Here is an 18081-nt window from a genome sequence, read left to right on the forward strand (position 1 = left end):
TTTTATATCCTCTCTACTTCGACCATCATCAGTTATTTCGCTCCCCAAATAGCAAAACTCCTTTACTACTTTAAGTGTCTCATTTCCTAATGTAATTCCCTCAGCATCACTTGACTTAATTCGACTACATTCCATTATCCTCGTTTTGCTTTTGTTGATGTTCATCTTATACCCTCCTTTCATGACACTGGCCATTCCGTTCAACTGCTCTTCCAAATCGTTTGCTGTCTCTGACAGAATTATAATGTCATCGGCGAACCTCAAAGCTTTTATTTCTTCTCCATGGATTTTAATACCTACTCCGAATTTTTCTTTTGCTTCCTTCACTGCTTGTTCAATATACAGATTGAATAACATCAGGGACAGGCTACAACCCTGTCTCACTCCCTTCCCAAGCACTGCTTCCCTTTCATGCCCCTCAACTCTTATAACTGCCATCTGGTTTCTGTACAAATTGTAAATAGCCTTTCGCTCCCTGTATTTTACCCCTGCCACCTTCAGAATTTGAAATAGAGTATTCCAGTCAACATTGTCAAAAGCTTTCTCTAAGTCTACAAATGCTAGAAACATAGGTTTGCCTTTCCTTAATCCAGAATCTAAGATAAGTCGTAGGGTCAGTATTGCCTCACGTGTTCCAACATTTCTACGGAATCCAAACTGATCTTCCCCGAGGTCAGCTTCTACCAATTTTTCCATTCGTCTGTAGAGAATACGCGTTAGTATTTTGCATCCGTGACTTATTAAACTGATTGTTCGGTAATTTTCACATCTGTCAGTACCTGCTTTCTTTGGGATCGGAATTATTATATTCTTCTTGAAGTCTGAGGGTATTTTGCCTGTCTCATACATCTTGCTCACCAGATGGTAGAGTTTTGTCAGGACTGGCTCTCCCAAGGCCGTCAGTAGTTCTAATGAAATGTTGTCTACTCCCAGGGCCTTGTTTCGACTTAGGTCTTTCAGTGCTCTGTCAAACTCTTCACGCAGTATCGTATCTCCCATTTCATCTCCATCTACATCCTCTTCCATATCCATAATATTGTCCCCAAGTACAATGCCCTTGTATAGGCCCTCTATATGCTCCCTCCACCTTTCTGCTTTCCCTTCTTTGCTTAGAACTGGGTTTACATCTGAGCTCTTGATATTCATACAAGTGGTTCTCTGTTCTCCAAAGGTCTCTTTAATTATCCTGTAGGCAGTATCTATCTTACCCCTAGTGAGATAACCCTCTACATCCTTACATTTGTCCTCTAGCCATCCCTGCTTAGCCATTTTGCACTTCCTGTCGATCTTGTTTTTGAGATGTTTGTATTCCCTTTTGCCTGCTTCATTTACTGCATTTTTATATTTTCTCCTCTCATCAATTAAATTCAGTATTTCTTCTGTTACCTACTTGATCCTCTGCTGCCTTCACTACTTCATCTCTCAAAGCTACCCATTCTTCTTCTACTGTATTTCTTTCCCCCATTCCTGTCAATTGTTCCCTTATGCTCTCCCTGAAACTCTGTACAACCTCTGGTTCTTTCAGTTTATCCAGGTCCCATCTCCTTAAATTCCCACCTTTTTACAGTTTCTTCAATTTTAATTTACAGTTCATAACCAATAGATTGTGGTCAGAGTCCACATCTGCCCCTGGAAAAGTCTTATAATTTAAAACCTGGTTCCTAAATCTCTGTCTTAACATTATGTAATCTATCTGCAACCTGTCAGTATCTCCAGGCTTCTTCCATGTATACAACCTTCTTTTATGATTCTTGAACCAAGTGTTGGCTATGATTAAGTTGTGCTCTGTGCAAAATTCTATCAGGCGGCTTCCTCTTTCATTTCTTAGCCCCAATCCATATTCACCTACTACGTTTCCTTCTCTCCCTTTTCCTACTACCAAATTCCAGTCACCCGTGACTATTAAATTTTCGTCTCCCTTCACTATCTGAATAATTTCTTTTATTTCATCATACATTTCTTCAATTACTTCGTCATCTGCAGAGCTAGTTGGCATATAAACTTGTACTACTGTAGTAGGCGTGGGCTTCGTGTCTATCTTGACCGCAATAATGCGTTCACTATGCTGTTTGGAGTAGCTTATCCGCACTCCTATTTTTTTATTCATTATTAAACAGACTCCTGCATTACCCCTATTTGATTTTGTATTTATAACCCTGTATTCACCTGACCAAAAGTCTTGTACCTCCTGCCACCGAACTTCACTAATTCCCACTATATCTAACTTTATCCTATCCATTTCCCCTTTTAAATGTTCTAACCTACCTGCCCGATTAAGGGATCTGACATTCCATGCTCCAATCTGTAGAACGCCAGCTTTCTTTCTCCTGATAATGACATCCTCTTGAGTAGTCCCCGCCCGGAGATCCGAATGGGGGACTATTTTACCTCCGGAATATTTTTCCCAAGAGGACGTCATCATCATTTAATCATACAGTAAAGCTGCATGCAGATATGATTTAAATGTTTTTCACTATGTGTGTATGTCCAAACATTTTCTGCTACACAGTCACTGTATTAGCATTTTCAGCAGTATAGCACAGACATATAGCTTTGTAGTCTCTGCTTGTACGCAGGAGTGTTGCGTAAATTTACGTAAGCTATTAATATATTTCATCATTGTGTGTTAGTACTGATTCTCTATAAAGCATTATTACAAAGAAAATCTTTTTGTGTGTCAACAAGAAATTTCTACAAAATTTGTTTTATTTTGCATAAAACTATAAACATGACATGTCTAATATCATTGCAAAATATGATCTATGGACAAATGTATAAATAAATAAGCTATTACATGCACATTCAACATTCTACAACTCACCTTGACACACACACACACACACACACACACACACACACACACACACACAAGGAATACTTTTGTGCTTGCTGTAGATCATGGCCATGCAAACAAACTTGTTATTCAGACTATGCCAGGTATTTCCATGTAGTCTCTACCATAAATTAAGAAGACTTCACCTGAATGTTCGTAAAACCATATAACACACAAAATTTAACACCATATGCAAATGTAATGATACTGTACCTATTTATATCAATGTAAAGATTAGAAACCATTCACCCAGCACTCAAACAGCAGTTAATGTTGCCCAAAAAATGCGGTTCATTAGAAATCAAATCCCTTTGCTCTACAAAATAAGAGCTAAATTACGAGTTATACAGAACACATTTGCAACTTTCAAACTCCATTAACAATACAACAGTTTTCTCCCATCTGGTCAGCAAGGTCGAAAGTCACACAAAAACAAAGAATGGAAACAGTGCATAGGAGAAAGGTTAGTCAATTCAAAGAATTCCAGTCAACACAGTAACTCTAAACACAACCAACAAAAACACATACACAAATTCAACTCAAGTGAACCTTACAGACACACAAAAAACAGCAAAGAAAGACAACTGTTAGAGAAAAGATTAAAATATAATATAAATTAAAAATAGATGAGGATTATGTAAAAAAATCTAATTATAGAAGCAGAAAGTCTATTGACAGGGGAAGGGAATTTGAGAGATAAAAACAGCAGTGTCAACATTGGATTAACTAGAGAACTAGTAAAAAAAATCATAATATAATAATCAACATAAAAACAACAACACAAAAACAGAATCCATAACACTCAGAAGCCGTAGGAAAAAACTTCAAAATGAAAATTGTTATTTCAGAAGCAAATAAGGGGAACACAGTAGTATTTTTAGTTAAAGAACAATACACTGAAAAACACAAGAATTCATCTGTCAAAATAACATAACAAACTAAAATCAGACCCAAAAAGAGACTCCAGATAAACGTAAAATAACACACTGAAAAATATGGACAGCATCCTAAATAATATAGAAAAAAGAAAGCTGACAATAATCCTGCTGCGCCTCTCCTCCAAAGCCAATCAAAGATCCACAAACCAAATATCCCAGTGATACTGACAATGGATTTCAGAAAATCCTCCACTTACAAGCTTGCAAGACACATGTTAAAATTATTGTCTGAAAACTTCAAAGTACAAGACTTCAGAACCATTAAATCACTACACAGTTAATACAACAAATGAAAGATATAAAAATCCCACAAGCAGCAATACGTATCTTGTCTGATGTAGAAAGCATGTATACCAATATACCAGTACCAGAAACAATAATCACAGATAAAAACTTGAAAACACAAAGTCAACTCCCTGATGAATAGAATAACGACATATTTGCATTAATAAACAAAATTACTCTTAATTTAATAATAAATTTTACTTACAAAAAAATGGATTACCGATGGGATCCCCAGTTTCAAGAGCCTTTGCAAGAATTTTTAAAAATCCCACTGAATGCATAATTTTCACAAAAATGGCAGCAAATGAATACAATATATTATACTATTCAGGTATATGGATGAGATCCTCTGCTTAACAGATGAACCACAAACAAAAATTTATAAACTAAATACTGAAGTCAACAAAATATATAAACACAATATTCTCAAGTGAAACCAAATTAACTTTCTGGATATAACAATAAAAAATAAAACACTACATACATGTTTGAAATTTACCGTAAACCCACAGCAAATGTCTTATCACCGCTCAATCCTTGAAGCACCCACACTCACAAATGCAAGCAGCACTGACACATGCTCCATAAACTCAAAAAAGAAAACTACCACAACGAATTTGACATAATGATCTGGATAGCCAAAAACAATGGTTACAATAGTAACAGTCACAAAGCTAACTAAGAAAATTAAAAGAAACACAAAACCACAGACAACACCACAACTGAACCAAACACAATCACAAACATTCTGTACCATAAACAACTACACAGAATAATCAGGAAAACATAAGAGAAGAGACAAAATGGTACACAATGAGATACAAATACAAACTCACACATAAAATCACTAACATTTTCAAAGGACAGGGCACAAGCACAGCACACACAACAGACAATTCTATCCAAAAATAAACCTGGAAACTGACAAGAGACATACACATATAGTAGAAAGCAAGTTTATATCAAAGTGTAACACCTCTAATGGCATATATATTACAACACAAACAGGCTAAATGTCTGATATCAGATACAAACATGTGAGAGCCTGGAAGTATGGGACAAACCACTCTACATTTGCAGAGCACCTACAAGATCATAATCACAAGCCAAACTCCAGAGAAGAAGACACGAAAATAATTACAAACAGTACAAGACACCTTTAACACCACAAGAAAATTACCACATACAAAAAGTCAAAGCACAACAGAAAACTCTGTTGAATGATCAAGTACGCATGACAAACAACTCACTGATTGTACAATTATAGATACAATAACAGAAAAATTCCAGCAGAGGATTATCATCGTAATTACCCCTTCCTGCTCGCTCTTCCATGAACTCTTCACAAAACATCAGCAGAACACTACAACTTTCAACCAGTCTCTAACAGCTGTTACATTCACATTCTACAACTCGCCCTGACAACCCCCTCCCCCCCCCCCCCCCCCGTCCTTCTCTCTCTCTCTCTCTCTCTCTCTCTCTCTCTCTCTCTCTCTCTCTCTCTCTCTCTTACACACACACACACACACACACACACACACACACACACACACACACACACACACACACACACACAATAACATTTTTCTGCTTTCTGGGGTTGATGGCCAAACAAACGAACATTAAATCTGATTTTGTTAGGTGCGCATGTAACTGATCCCTTGTTATGTCTGGAAAATCATTTTTAGAAGTATTTTCTACCAACACTTAGAAATAATCAGAGTGGATTCAGAATCCTTTTGCCACAGAAATTAAACATGTGAAACACACATTGCTAGAATGTCAGAAAGAATTTGAAGAAATGTGCTGTGGCTCAAATTACAAAGTCTACAACCTAATGTGTCATCTTTACGGTAAATAGCAATCTACCTTTTCCTTACATTGTTGATATTCCAACCTGGAGTTTCCAATGTTTGATTTTGCCCGATGGCTTTTCTTCCATCCCACAACCCTCTGATGTTTTTCTCTGTTACTATTTTCTATAGCATTACTCTTATCAGTGTGTGTTCTTTCTCTTCTTTCACCGCTTTCCACACCACACAAACTTCTGAGCCACACTGTATCAATGATCATCTGTGTAGGTTATTGAACCGATAACCGAAATTCTTCCCAACGATACTTATTTTTATTCATATTGATCCCACTTCCTCCCTCATCCTTATGTACTTTAGCATTTTATTTTTCACACCTACCTGCACCACATGAACTTTTAACTCTCTCTCTAATCAATCCCCCTGCCCCTCTCTTCCCTTATTGCAACACACAAATAATCCTATAAATCATCCATTCCTTTTCTCCCATGTTTCTGTATGTTTTACATTTCTGTGCATATTTTTGTGTGTCTTTGAATGTCTTTATATACTTTTACACATCCTTTCCCTGATCCAGCTCCCCTCACAACCATCCAACACCTTGTTTGCCCACTTCCACGTCATTCCCATTTCCCCTATGGCACCCCTGCAACAATGGACTCCTGCTCCATCTTTCTGCATCAGTTCAGAAAAGTATCCCTTTCCCAAACTAAGACCCAGTCCCACATTCTGTTTCTTAAATGCTGCCTAAGCCATGGAATCCCCCCTCCCCCAATGACCTAACCATAAAAAGTTTCTTTCTTTGCACTCAACCCTTCTTCCCGCAATGACCTTCACATTTTCCGATTGACCTGGCACTGTAAAGACACATCTCCATGGCACAGGCACCCCAGAATCACCTTTGCCCCCTCCACAAGATACTGCTATTGTGCAATCCCTGAGCCATATATCAAATCTCTGAAACTGAATGCCTTGCTCTTCAGCACCTGGAGGATCATTCCAGACACCACATCCATAAGTTATCCAACTTCCTGACATGCAGCTGCCGGCACAGGCCATCATTATCCTACCCACAGTGTCCCTCCTCATCAACCCCCAACAGCACCCAAACCCTCCCTTGCTGACTTTTTCAACTTGCCACATCCCCCTAAACTCCCTACCAACACTACACCAAACCAGAGCTGAAACTTTTCTGTAACACTGTTTTTAAGCTTTCCACCAAAACCCTCTGCCCCATAGAAGTATCGGTCCTATCCAAAAGCCTCACCTTCAACACTGCATCCAAATTTAACCATGCTGGACCTGTCAAAGGCCTACTCTCCTCCTCCTCCTCCCCCTCCTGATCCTTGCAATGGAAACATTTCTTTGCTTCCAGTCCTCCAGCCAAAGCCAAATTAATCCCAATATTGAACCCTGCCTCTAGCAGTCCATATCACCATCCAAATATAATCCTCTCCCCCTCCCACCTAACCAACTGATAGTCATCCTCCAATTTGGCCTCACCATCTTTTCCCAGGTCCCTTCCTCAGAACAACAACCTTTAAGCAGAAGAAAGACCAGCCATACACAACCTCAAAACAAACCCTGACATAATCAGGTTACCTACAGACAAAGGTTCCACCACTGATGTTATGAATCACAGTGACCACCTTGCAGAATGCCTGACTCATCCATCTATAAACTCTGCCAGAATGGTCCCATACCAGAAGTCCAACATAACCTTCAATTCCTGCTTAAATCCTCAGGCCACTCCCCAAATTCACAAACCCAACAATCCTTGACATTCCATTGTGGCTCGTTATTGTGCCACCACTGACAGATTTTCAGCTCTCACTGACCAACACCTCAAACCAAGCGCCCGTAATGTAGACTTCCACATCAAAGATACCAACCACCACCTTCACCAACTCTCCACCATCCCCACCCCTTCAGCTCCGGATCTCTACTCGTCACTGTTGACACCATCGCTCTACACACCCACATCCCTCATGTCCATGGTCTTATTGTTATTGAACATTACCTTTCCCAAGATCCTTCAGACTCCAAACCCACCACCTCATTCCTTTTATGCCTTACTAACATTAGTCAAACTCATAACTGCTTCTCCGTTGACGGGAAGGTATACACCGTGGCACAGCCATGTGCACCTTCATTACACCTTCCTATGCAAACCTGTTTATAGGTCATCTAGAGATATTCCTAGCATCCAAAGACACCAAACTCCTAATCTGGATCAGGAATCCTGATTCAGGATTCATGCTGATATCTTCATGGTTTGGACTAAGGGCCAAAACACCCTTCTTTCCTTCACAGTCTCAACATCTTTTTTGCCATCCACTTCATCTGGTTCTCCAAACTCAAGTTTGCCAACATACATTTAGCATCTCCTCTCTGCTGGTTCCATTCACACCTCTATCCACATTAAACCCATCAACCATCAATAGTGCCTGAATTTTGACAGCTGTCATCCCTTCTACAACAAAAAAACCCCTCTCATACAGCCCAGTTATCCAGGAATGGTATTATATCTGCAGTAACAAGAACTCCCTTGCCCAGTATGCTGAGGGTCTGAACAAGGTCTTCACAGACAGTCACTACTACTCAAGATCATTCCCATCCTTCCAAAAGTAATGTTCCGTTGCTCACCTAACCCCCACAACATCCTAGTTCACCTCTATGCCACTCACAATCCCAACCCCCTGCCACTTGTATCATATCCCTGTGGAAGACTCACATGCAAGACTTGCCCATCCACCACTTCCTATTCCAGTCCTGTGACAGGCTTATCCTATCCCATCACAGGCCATGTCATGTATGAAAGCAGCAATGTCATATACCAGCTCTGCTGCAGTCACTGCACAACTTCTTATATTGATATGACTACCAATCAGCTGTCCACCAGGACGAACAACCACTGCCCAACTGTGACCAAGAGCAAAGTAGATAATCCTGCGCCACAACATGCAGCTGAACATAACATGCTTGATTTCAATGGTTGCTTCACTACTTGAGCCATCTGGATCCTGCCCTCCACCACCAGCTTAACTGTACTGTGATGATGGGAGTTATCCTTATAACACAATCTCCGCTTCCAAAATTATCCGGCCTCATCCTATGGTAACATACGTCCCCACTCCCTAAACCTAACAGTTTCCACCCCTCTGTCCTATCACCTATTCTGTCTGTCCTATCACTGTTCTCATCTTCCACCCTCTGTGTGCACCACTCTCTGCCTACACAGCCGCCCATCTTTCCTCCCTTCTCTCCTTTTTCACTGCGTTCCTCCTCTCCCTCCACACCTCCCAACACTATGCCTGTTGGCAGTCTAGCCCCAGCCCACACTGCCAGACAGCACACTTCTCTCTCCCAACCCATACACTGTTATCCCTTACCCTTCCCCGTAGCAATATTTCCTTTCCTTACATTGTTGATGTTCCTCATTCGAGTTTTCACTATATGATTTTGTTTGAAATTAAAAACCTGAGTTTTCAAGAATAAGATGTAACAGTTTTTGGCTTGTTGTGTACAAATTATTAGGACTTTTTCTTATCCTATTCACGTATGGAGTGTGGGAAGGATAATTACATAAACACCTTTGTTACCACAGTAATCACATTACTCTTGTCTTCACAGTTTCTATGGAAGCAATAGGTAGGTTTAACAATATTCCAGAAATCATCAATTTAGGTTGGTTCTGGAAACTGAGTAGGCTTTCATGGAACATTTTGCATGTATCTTCAAGAGTCTGCCAGTTGATTTCTTTCAGCACCTCCTTGACACTCTCCCATGGGTCAAACAAACCTGTGAACATTTGTGCTGCCATGTACATGTTCAACATTCTCAGTTAGATGCTGGCACTGACCCCACATACTTGGCAATATTCTAGGACACGGTGCAAAAGTGTTTTGTAAGGAATCTCCTTTGCAGATTGATTGCATTCTCCTAACTGTCCACCAATTGATTGAAATCTACCACATTTTACCTACGATGAGGCTATGCAATTGTTCCGGGTCATATCCCTACAAATTGTTAACCTAGGTATTTGAGCTGAGTGATGTCAACTGTGACTTATTCATATTTTAGTCACAGAATACTACCTTTTTTTTTAGTTTTGTGAAACACACTGTTTTACATTATTGAAAATTTTCAGCAAGTTGCCAATCTATGCAAGATCAGTCTCAATATTTGTGCAGCTTTTTTCTGAGCGCACTTTCTTATATATAACTATATCATCTGCAAAAGGGCTGATGTTACTATTAGTATTGTCTGGTTAGCTTGGAGGAGGTCATTCTGTTCAAATTAAGTCATTACATTTGAACTCAGAATACATTCTATGATTATAAAATGAATGGATGTCAAGAATATTGGATGGTAGTTTTGTACATCACGGCTGCTTTCTTGTGGGACACACACACACACACACACACACACACACACACACACACACACACACACACACACACACACACACACACACCTTACTTTCCTTTCATATCTCACACTGAACTCTGCCAACACCGCTCTGCTACACGTTGCCACTTCCCCTGATCTAGTCTCTTACTATGACCTATCAAATGTGTCCCACAGTTTTCTTTTTTTTTTTTTTGTTTTTTTTTTCCATTTTGTGTTCTGGTAGTGTTCTGACCATCAATAGCCTTAATCTACAGTGTAGCCAGTTATCAAAATTTACCAGACGAAGACAACAGAAACCAAGAAACCAGTTCCAGAATCAGTACATGCAGTAGAGTATCCGAGTTTTACATATTGTTTGTGTTAATGATCATGTAGTTAATCTTAGTTCCAGAACTGGAAGCTCCATACCCCAATCTCCTTTTGCTTTCTTCAGGTGACAGCTGATCAAATGTCTTTGCCTCTTCTCCCAAGAATGCTTCATGGTCATACTGGGTATTATGCTCTGCATTCTGGTAATGTTCCTGATCACTCAGATCCTAATAAAAGGAAGTTTTCCATTTAGTGAAATTAAGATACATATATTATTCTCATAAATTATATGTGAATATAACTTACATTGTTCAAGACTCTGTCTTTTTTTTCTTTGTCTTCTGGTTTTGGAATGGCCAGAGCTACACTGATAACCAGAAGTAGAAATGCTGAACGGTACATCTTACCAACACACGTCATTTCTGGGGAAAAGACAAAAATAATTCAAATTTAAATAAATCTTCTCAACGTTATAACATGCTAACAGAAAAAAAGGGACTGATTAACAAGAACACAATTAGAGTTTTATATAGTATCTAAATCAGACAACAACACAAGTGCTGATTTGGAGGTGGTAAATCTTGACCTTCCTCTGATCTATGAACTGACTTACCCAGTCAGTTATAGCAGGACCCGCAGTTTGACACTGGCTTTGTACCATGGTGCAATTCAACAGCATGTGCAAGGAGATCCATTATCATATCCCTGATTTTATTTCACTACTATTCCATCACAAGCAATGTAAGATCAATCACTGTACCATACATTATGCTCTGTTGTATGTCATTATGTAATTGTTACACATCTGTTGTTTGTTGCAGTTCTAACCACGAATTAAGTGAAGATGGCACAGAGATTAGAAATTTCTGATCATGCCCATACTGCAGTTAGGGTGGAGGCAGTCACCTCTAATGGTGCAACGATGGTGGAGGTGGGAGAGAAGAGACACACAACTCTGGATGTGAAAACAATAGAGAGACTGCGTGCGAATTTGTTGCGTACAGGTTCAGTTATTCACCAAAGAGGTGATGGACCCCCAAAGAGAGTTTTCACTGAAGAGGGTAAAACCAGCAATGCTGCAGCATATGAACAAAGTCCCTGAGACAATATCAGAGGGGAAACTAGTTTAACATATGGTTCAGGTGGTTGACTGACTGGAGACAGTGGAAATCGCACTTTGTCCAAGCATTGTCACTTGAAGACTGATGTTAATGGAGTTTGCTGAATCCACATTACAACTGATGGAAGACAAACCAGATGTTGCGGTCAGACAAAGCAGTGTTCCATATGGGTGGGTTCATAAATTGCCATAACTGCCATTACTGCAGTCTAAGTAACTACAGTCCTGAAGTTATGACTGAAAAACTGCAGCATGTCCTTCATTGACTGTAGTGTGGTATTCACGATGATGCTCTAATCAGTACAATGGGGCACCTCACCTGTTTGCAGTGATTTCATGAGAATGGCTTGACAATGCTTTTCCAGGTATTGGACATCGTGGAAATGAGTGGCCACCGAGAAGTCGAATGACACCACTCAATTTTTTCCTCTGGGGTTAGTTGTAAGTATATGCCAGAAAACTGCCTGACTTGGCCACTTCAGAAGCAGTCATCAGGTAAGAGCATGCGCAGGTACCAAATGATATGTTGCAACGGTCTGTCACGAATGATGCACTCAGACTGGAAAAATGTGTTACTAATGCTGGTGCCTATGTGGAATACGAAATTGAAAGGATCACAGTACACAACAGAATTGATAAACTATACAGAGAAACTGGGTCTCATGGACAATGTGAGCAACTGATGAATCCTTTTAAGTTTGATATACGATACATAAATGTTGCCTGGCCTGTTTTTGTTTGTATGTTTAGTGATAAATGTCAGTACTGCATTTTGTTTATAGTATGCCATTTATTTATTGTGGTTTGTGGCTTAGATAGCGCTGTTTACTAGACCCAAACAGATCTAGTGAAGATCGTGATCCATTGGGTGGAAGAATATTTTGGATCATGTACTACACTAGAAGTATATATATGTTCCTTTATAAGCCTGCAATCCAGACTGAACTGTATCATAGCCAGATGACTATGTCAGGCTGGAATGAAGAAGTCTAGTGTGAGTTGGCAAAGCCAGTAAAATGGACATAATACATTTGAGTATTCCAGTTACATCTGCATTTCTGATCAAAACTCCTACTTTCCCATTTTAGTACAATACATTAAAGTTTTTATGCATCTGAGGGGGTTAATAAGAAAATTCCCAGCTCAAGCCCATCTATTTATCGACACAGTATCAAGCTGTTAAAAATGCCTGATACAGATGACATTGGAAGATAGATTTAAGAATCATGGGGAAAAGACAAAGCAACCTGTAACATTATAATGTGTGGAGAGAATACCACACAGGAATGAAGGGACAATGGCGGAAATATACAAAACTGGACACATCCCTATCATGACAACAACGGCTTAACAGAAAACTAAGCACAGAAAATGAAACATATGTGAGTTTTTATGGGTATTATGTACATAAAGAGAAATCAACAATTGTTACCGTAACCTTATGCACCAAGTCAGTTCCGTATTGCACAATTGTTCTTACATTTAAGAAAATGTCGCTGAAATTACTGAAACAGAGTACCGAAGAGTGAGAGCGGCAATGAAGGATGGGGCTTGCGGAACGAGACCCAGGGCATTTTCTAGCATGGCATGCATCGGAGAACTTTTGGTTGAAGTCAGTACCAAATGGTATTTTATTCTGGTCAACACCCTGTCCATAGGCAAGTCGCTGAATACTGAGCACTCGGTAGGCTTTTCACATCAGTGAAGGAAACGTCAGAAAATACTTCGCTGTCTGAATTGTCTCCGCGTCAACATGAAATGTTTTGGGTACAAAAACTGTCAGAAAAACCAAGAACGGCAACGTTTCGCAGCTCTTAATCAATTTAGTATCCTGCTTCCGTGATGTGGACAGCAGTTGGTAATTAAGACTTTCACTACATAAGGTACTTTAAAAGTGTCACTGAGACACATAAATACGTAAAATCTTTATCCTCTGAACATTATATGACACAACGAAAACTTTTACGCCTAATGGCTCGACTTTCCAAGAGCAGTGAATTTAAATACACGAAGTCTTTAATATTTACGGATTTCCAGAGTAAGACAATGACAAAAGAATACGTTGCTTTATTTTCTGAAACGTACCTTCAATAATAATATAAATATTTCCAACTCATAAATTCACAAAACCCACCGCGCGAATTCTCCACGTTCACTTGTTTTACTGTCAAGTTCCAACTCAGCTTGCAGGGTAGCCAACAGCGGTGTTCGAAACTTCTTCGTCACAGTCTATAGCACAGTCTAATGTTAGACTGTGGTCTATAGTATTTATTTATTTATTTAGTCCTTCAAATCCCATATGTATAGAATATATACAAGGATGTTGGACATGGTTAGGTATTTACAAGATAAAATACAATTTGTATTGCAATACTAAGGACTAGATATTGAAGTAATTTAGCAAAGATTCATACATACAACAAACATTACAGGCTACATACAAGGTAGAATATTAATAATGCATCTTTATTTTTGTTGTTTGGCTTTTATATATTCTGTCAGACTGTAAAAGCAATGATCAATTAAATATGCCTTTACTTCAGCCTTAGAACTACAGAGTTTACCTATTTATTTAATATGCTTAGGTAGGTTATTGAAAATCTTTATCCCAGTATGTAGTGTGCCTTCTTGGCACAATGATGTTCTCACCTGTTTCATATGAAGGTCAGATTTTTGCCTTGTATTGTGTGCACGTATATCTTCATTTTTTAATAAGATATATGGTTCCAGGGAAGCGTCCTGGGACCTCTGCTGTTCCTGATCTATATAAATTACCTGGGTGACAATCTGAGCAGTTCTCTTAGGTTGTTCGCTGATGATGCAGTAATTTACCGTCTATTAAGGTCATCCGAAGACCAGTATCAGTTGGAAAGCGATTTAGAAAAGATTGCTGTATGGTGTGGCAGGTGGCAGTTGACGCTAAATAACGAAAAGTGTGAGGTGATCCACATGAGTTCCAAAAGAAATCCGTTGGAATTCGATTACTCGATAAATAGTACAATTCTCAAGGCTGTCAATTCAACTAAGTACCTGGGTCTTAAAATTACGAACAACTTCAGTTGGAAAGACCACATAGATAATATTGTGGGGAAGGCGAGCCAAAGGTTGCGTTTCATTGGCAGGACACTTAGAAGATGCAACAAATCCACTAAAGAGACAGCTTACACTACACTCGATCGTTCTCTGTTAGAATATTGCTGTGCGGTGTGGGATCCTTACCAGGTGGGACTGACGGAGGACATCGAAAGGGTGCAAAAAAGGGCAGCTCGTTTTGTATTATCACGTAGTAGGGGAGAGAGTGTGGCAGATATGATACGCGAGTTGGGATGGAAGTCATTAAAACAAAAACGTTTTTCGTCGTGGCGAGATCTATTTACGAAATTTCAGTCACCAACTTTCTCTTCCGAATGCGAAAATATTTTGCTGCGCCCAACCTACATAGGTAGGAATGATCATCAAAATAAAATAAGAGAAATCAGAGCTTGAACAGAAAGGTTTAGTTGTTCGTTTTTCTTGCGCGCTGTTCGGGAGTGGAATGGTAGAGAGATGGTATGATTGTGGTTCGATGAACCCTCTGCCAAGCACTTAAATGTGAATTGCAGAGTATTCAAGTAGATGTAGATGTAGGGTGTCTCTCGATATATTGTTTGATGAAAACCGATGTTTCGTAGATAAAAATGCAAGAAAGAGGAAGAACTGACAGTTTTTTGAATATGGGTCTGCATGATTTTGTATTGTTTACCCCTTCAATAATTCTTAATATTCTCTTTTGCACCCTGAAAAGTTTAATATTTGTTGGTGTATTGCCCCAGAAGATTATGCCATATTTAATTACAGAATGCACATAGGAGTAGTATACATTTAACATGCTGGCTTTGCTGCAACAAGTTTTTAAGATCCGTATCATGTGACAGGTTTTGCTTAGTTTTCTTTGCAAATATTCAATGTGTACCTTCCATTTTGTGTTGCTCTGGAGCCAGAGTACCAGAAATTTAGTGCTGTCAACACTTTCAAGAACTCTGTCCCTAAGTTTGGGTGGTGTCTCCCTTTTACATTATAGAAGTTCAGTGCTACTGTCTTTTCTTTGTTTATAATTAGCTTGTTGTAGCTGAACCACTGTTCTACACTGTTCATTGTTTGGATAGCGGAGTCTTTTAGTTTTTTCTTTTTGAACGCCGGTCGAAAGTCAACATCGCACATGCGTGCGAGAGTAGCCGTTACGAGCTGATGCATTCCTCACACGAAGATTCGATTTTTTCGCTAATGGTCTTTGTTGTACTCTTGTCTTCCACGCCATATTTGTGTACCGTGTACGGTTTTGGTGGAAGCATTAATACGACTTTCAGTACACACTACGAAAATTAAATGTGTTCTTAACAGATATAGCACAAAGCATAATGAGTAGAAGTGAAATAATGTAGATAGTACAAGTGAGATCCAAACACTACAGGGAATGGAATTTGGTACCTAAAATAAAAGCTAATTGTGTGTTTGCTAACTGCAAGCATTCCATGTGTTATTATGTTACTTTAGTTGTAGGTTGGGCGATTCAGTTTACTTAGAAAGTAACTTGAGGGGCAGAAGTAAGTGGCAAAGAAGTGCAGGGAAACAATGCACAGACACCATAAGGAAACTATTTTGTCCCATGTAATCTCCCAGTCCAGGACTCTACAGGAATTCCAGAATAAGGAAATAAATACGCCAGAAACATGAAAAATTTTAATGAAGCCACTGTATCAGTAACAACTCTAATAGCTACTGTGTGGATACTCTAACAGAATGTTCACTAAATATGTTAAATATAAGTGTAACTGATGGTTTCAGATGAATGTATCCTCAGTGTACTTGTGGTTCAGTGTACATGTGATCACTAGTCATGGACTGAAATAAACTTGTTCAGTGTATCATGTGGTTCATATACATGGTACTGCATTATAGATATAGAAAATATTGCGTGCCTATGTTGTCTGTAAATTTTTCACAGTGTCTCTACCCACGATTAAAAAGAGTGTAATAATGCAATTACAGAAGACTGCAACAGTAGAAACAGGACATGGGGGAAAGGCTAATTAAGTCATATTGTATGCATAATAAGAGTAATGTTACAGATCAGGCTTTAAAGAAATGTAAGGTGATGCTGGAATCCTTATAACCACAAATTAAGTCACATACAATACACAGCACCAATGAACCTATGATCTAATTACAGTATTAAAACATTCCAACCTGTCACTATCAGAAATAATGAAAATTTATCAAGTTACTAGCATAATAAGGTATTAAAATCGTTTCTGTTTGTCGAAAAGAAGTGCAAGTGTAAACAAACTCCCTTCATCTCTAGTATGATACTATGTGGTTTTCAAAGTGTTACCATAAAGATAGCGTTAATGTGGCTAATGCTACTGTTTGTTCACAGCGTTTTAAATCAGCCGATTTTGCCTGGTAGTTGCTTGTGGAGCTGTAGAATATACCCAGCAGAAAAGTTCTGAAACCGGATGCTGTACCGAGCATGAATCTGCTGGGTGGTTCATGTTTTTGTACTGGTGCTGAATGACAATTGAAACAAAGCTGGGAAGACATGTATCAGGCGAGAGCGAGTCTGAGAAGGGCACTGGAAACATTTGGAAACTTGCCATCCAAGAAACTGAAGGTCGATCAGTCCATCAGTCCACGTTAACTGATACTACGAACCCAGAAAAACAATAACTGTGTCAGTTCAGAAACTGAGTGAAGAGATTAAAGAATAGAATCTAAAAACTTGAAACTATGTGCAGCGCTTTAAAAGCGAAAGACACAGTTATGAGAGAAAAACTGAAGTCCTTTCGTCACAGACAAACGGAGAGTCAATAGGCTTCTAATAATCTAGTATCTAAAACAGTGAAGGATGTTTTGAAGATTTTCTCAGAAACTCAGATCAGCTGTTTGCTCTCTGGGAAGAAGAAAAGAGAGGACATATGCAAATCAGTGACAATTTTTTCTATCCCGAGGAAGTGCTATACCTTCTTGAGGAACAGACTCGATTTTCCACTACATGAAATTTCAACTTTGAAGAGATGGTAGTCACAGTCGTTCCATTGTAGCCTGGGGGTGTTGACTAATGCGTTATATTTGATGAAAGCCAAGGGACGATCATTTTCTGACATCGAGCACGTGTATGTATTGTCTTTTTACGAACGTCTATGGAAGTGTGACATTTAATGAAGTGAAGGAATGTGTTGTATGTCCACACAGTAATGTTCTTATTGTTGTGCTTCATGGACTTTGTCCAGGGTAGAAACATGCGATATTTTATGACTTTGACATTCAGATGGCAGAGGCGCTTCTAAACTCAACAGTTTCCTCAAATCATAATGTAGGTTATAATGTGACCTT

At 39.1% G+C, this 18081-nt stretch overlaps 1 protein-coding gene across 1 annotated transcript in view; it reads right to left on the reverse strand.

Annotated features, from left to right (window-relative positions):
- LOC126412413 (calumenin) overlaps nt 1–13933 on the reverse strand; it is a 28089-nt gene extending 14156 nt beyond the window's left edge. The window contains exons 1-3 of the mRNA XM_050082001.1: nt 13795–13933; nt 10896–11011; nt 10689–10816 (exon numbers count right to left, since the gene is read on the reverse strand). Coding sequence (XP_049937958.1) covers nt 10689–10816; nt 10896–11009 — 242 coding nt within the window. The 5' untranslated portion in view covers nt 11010–11011; nt 13795–13933. The remainder of the gene's footprint in view (nt 1–10688; nt 10817–10895; nt 11012–13794) is intronic.
- Nucleotides 13934–18081: the final 4148 nt, after the last annotated feature.

The sequence above is a fragment of the Schistocerca serialis genome, chromosome 7 (assembly GCF_023864345.2).
Source record: "Schistocerca serialis cubense isolate TAMUIC-IGC-003099 chromosome 7, iqSchSeri2.2, whole genome shotgun sequence".
Lineage (NCBI taxonomy): Eukaryota > Metazoa > Arthropoda > Insecta > Orthoptera > Acrididae > Schistocerca > Schistocerca serialis.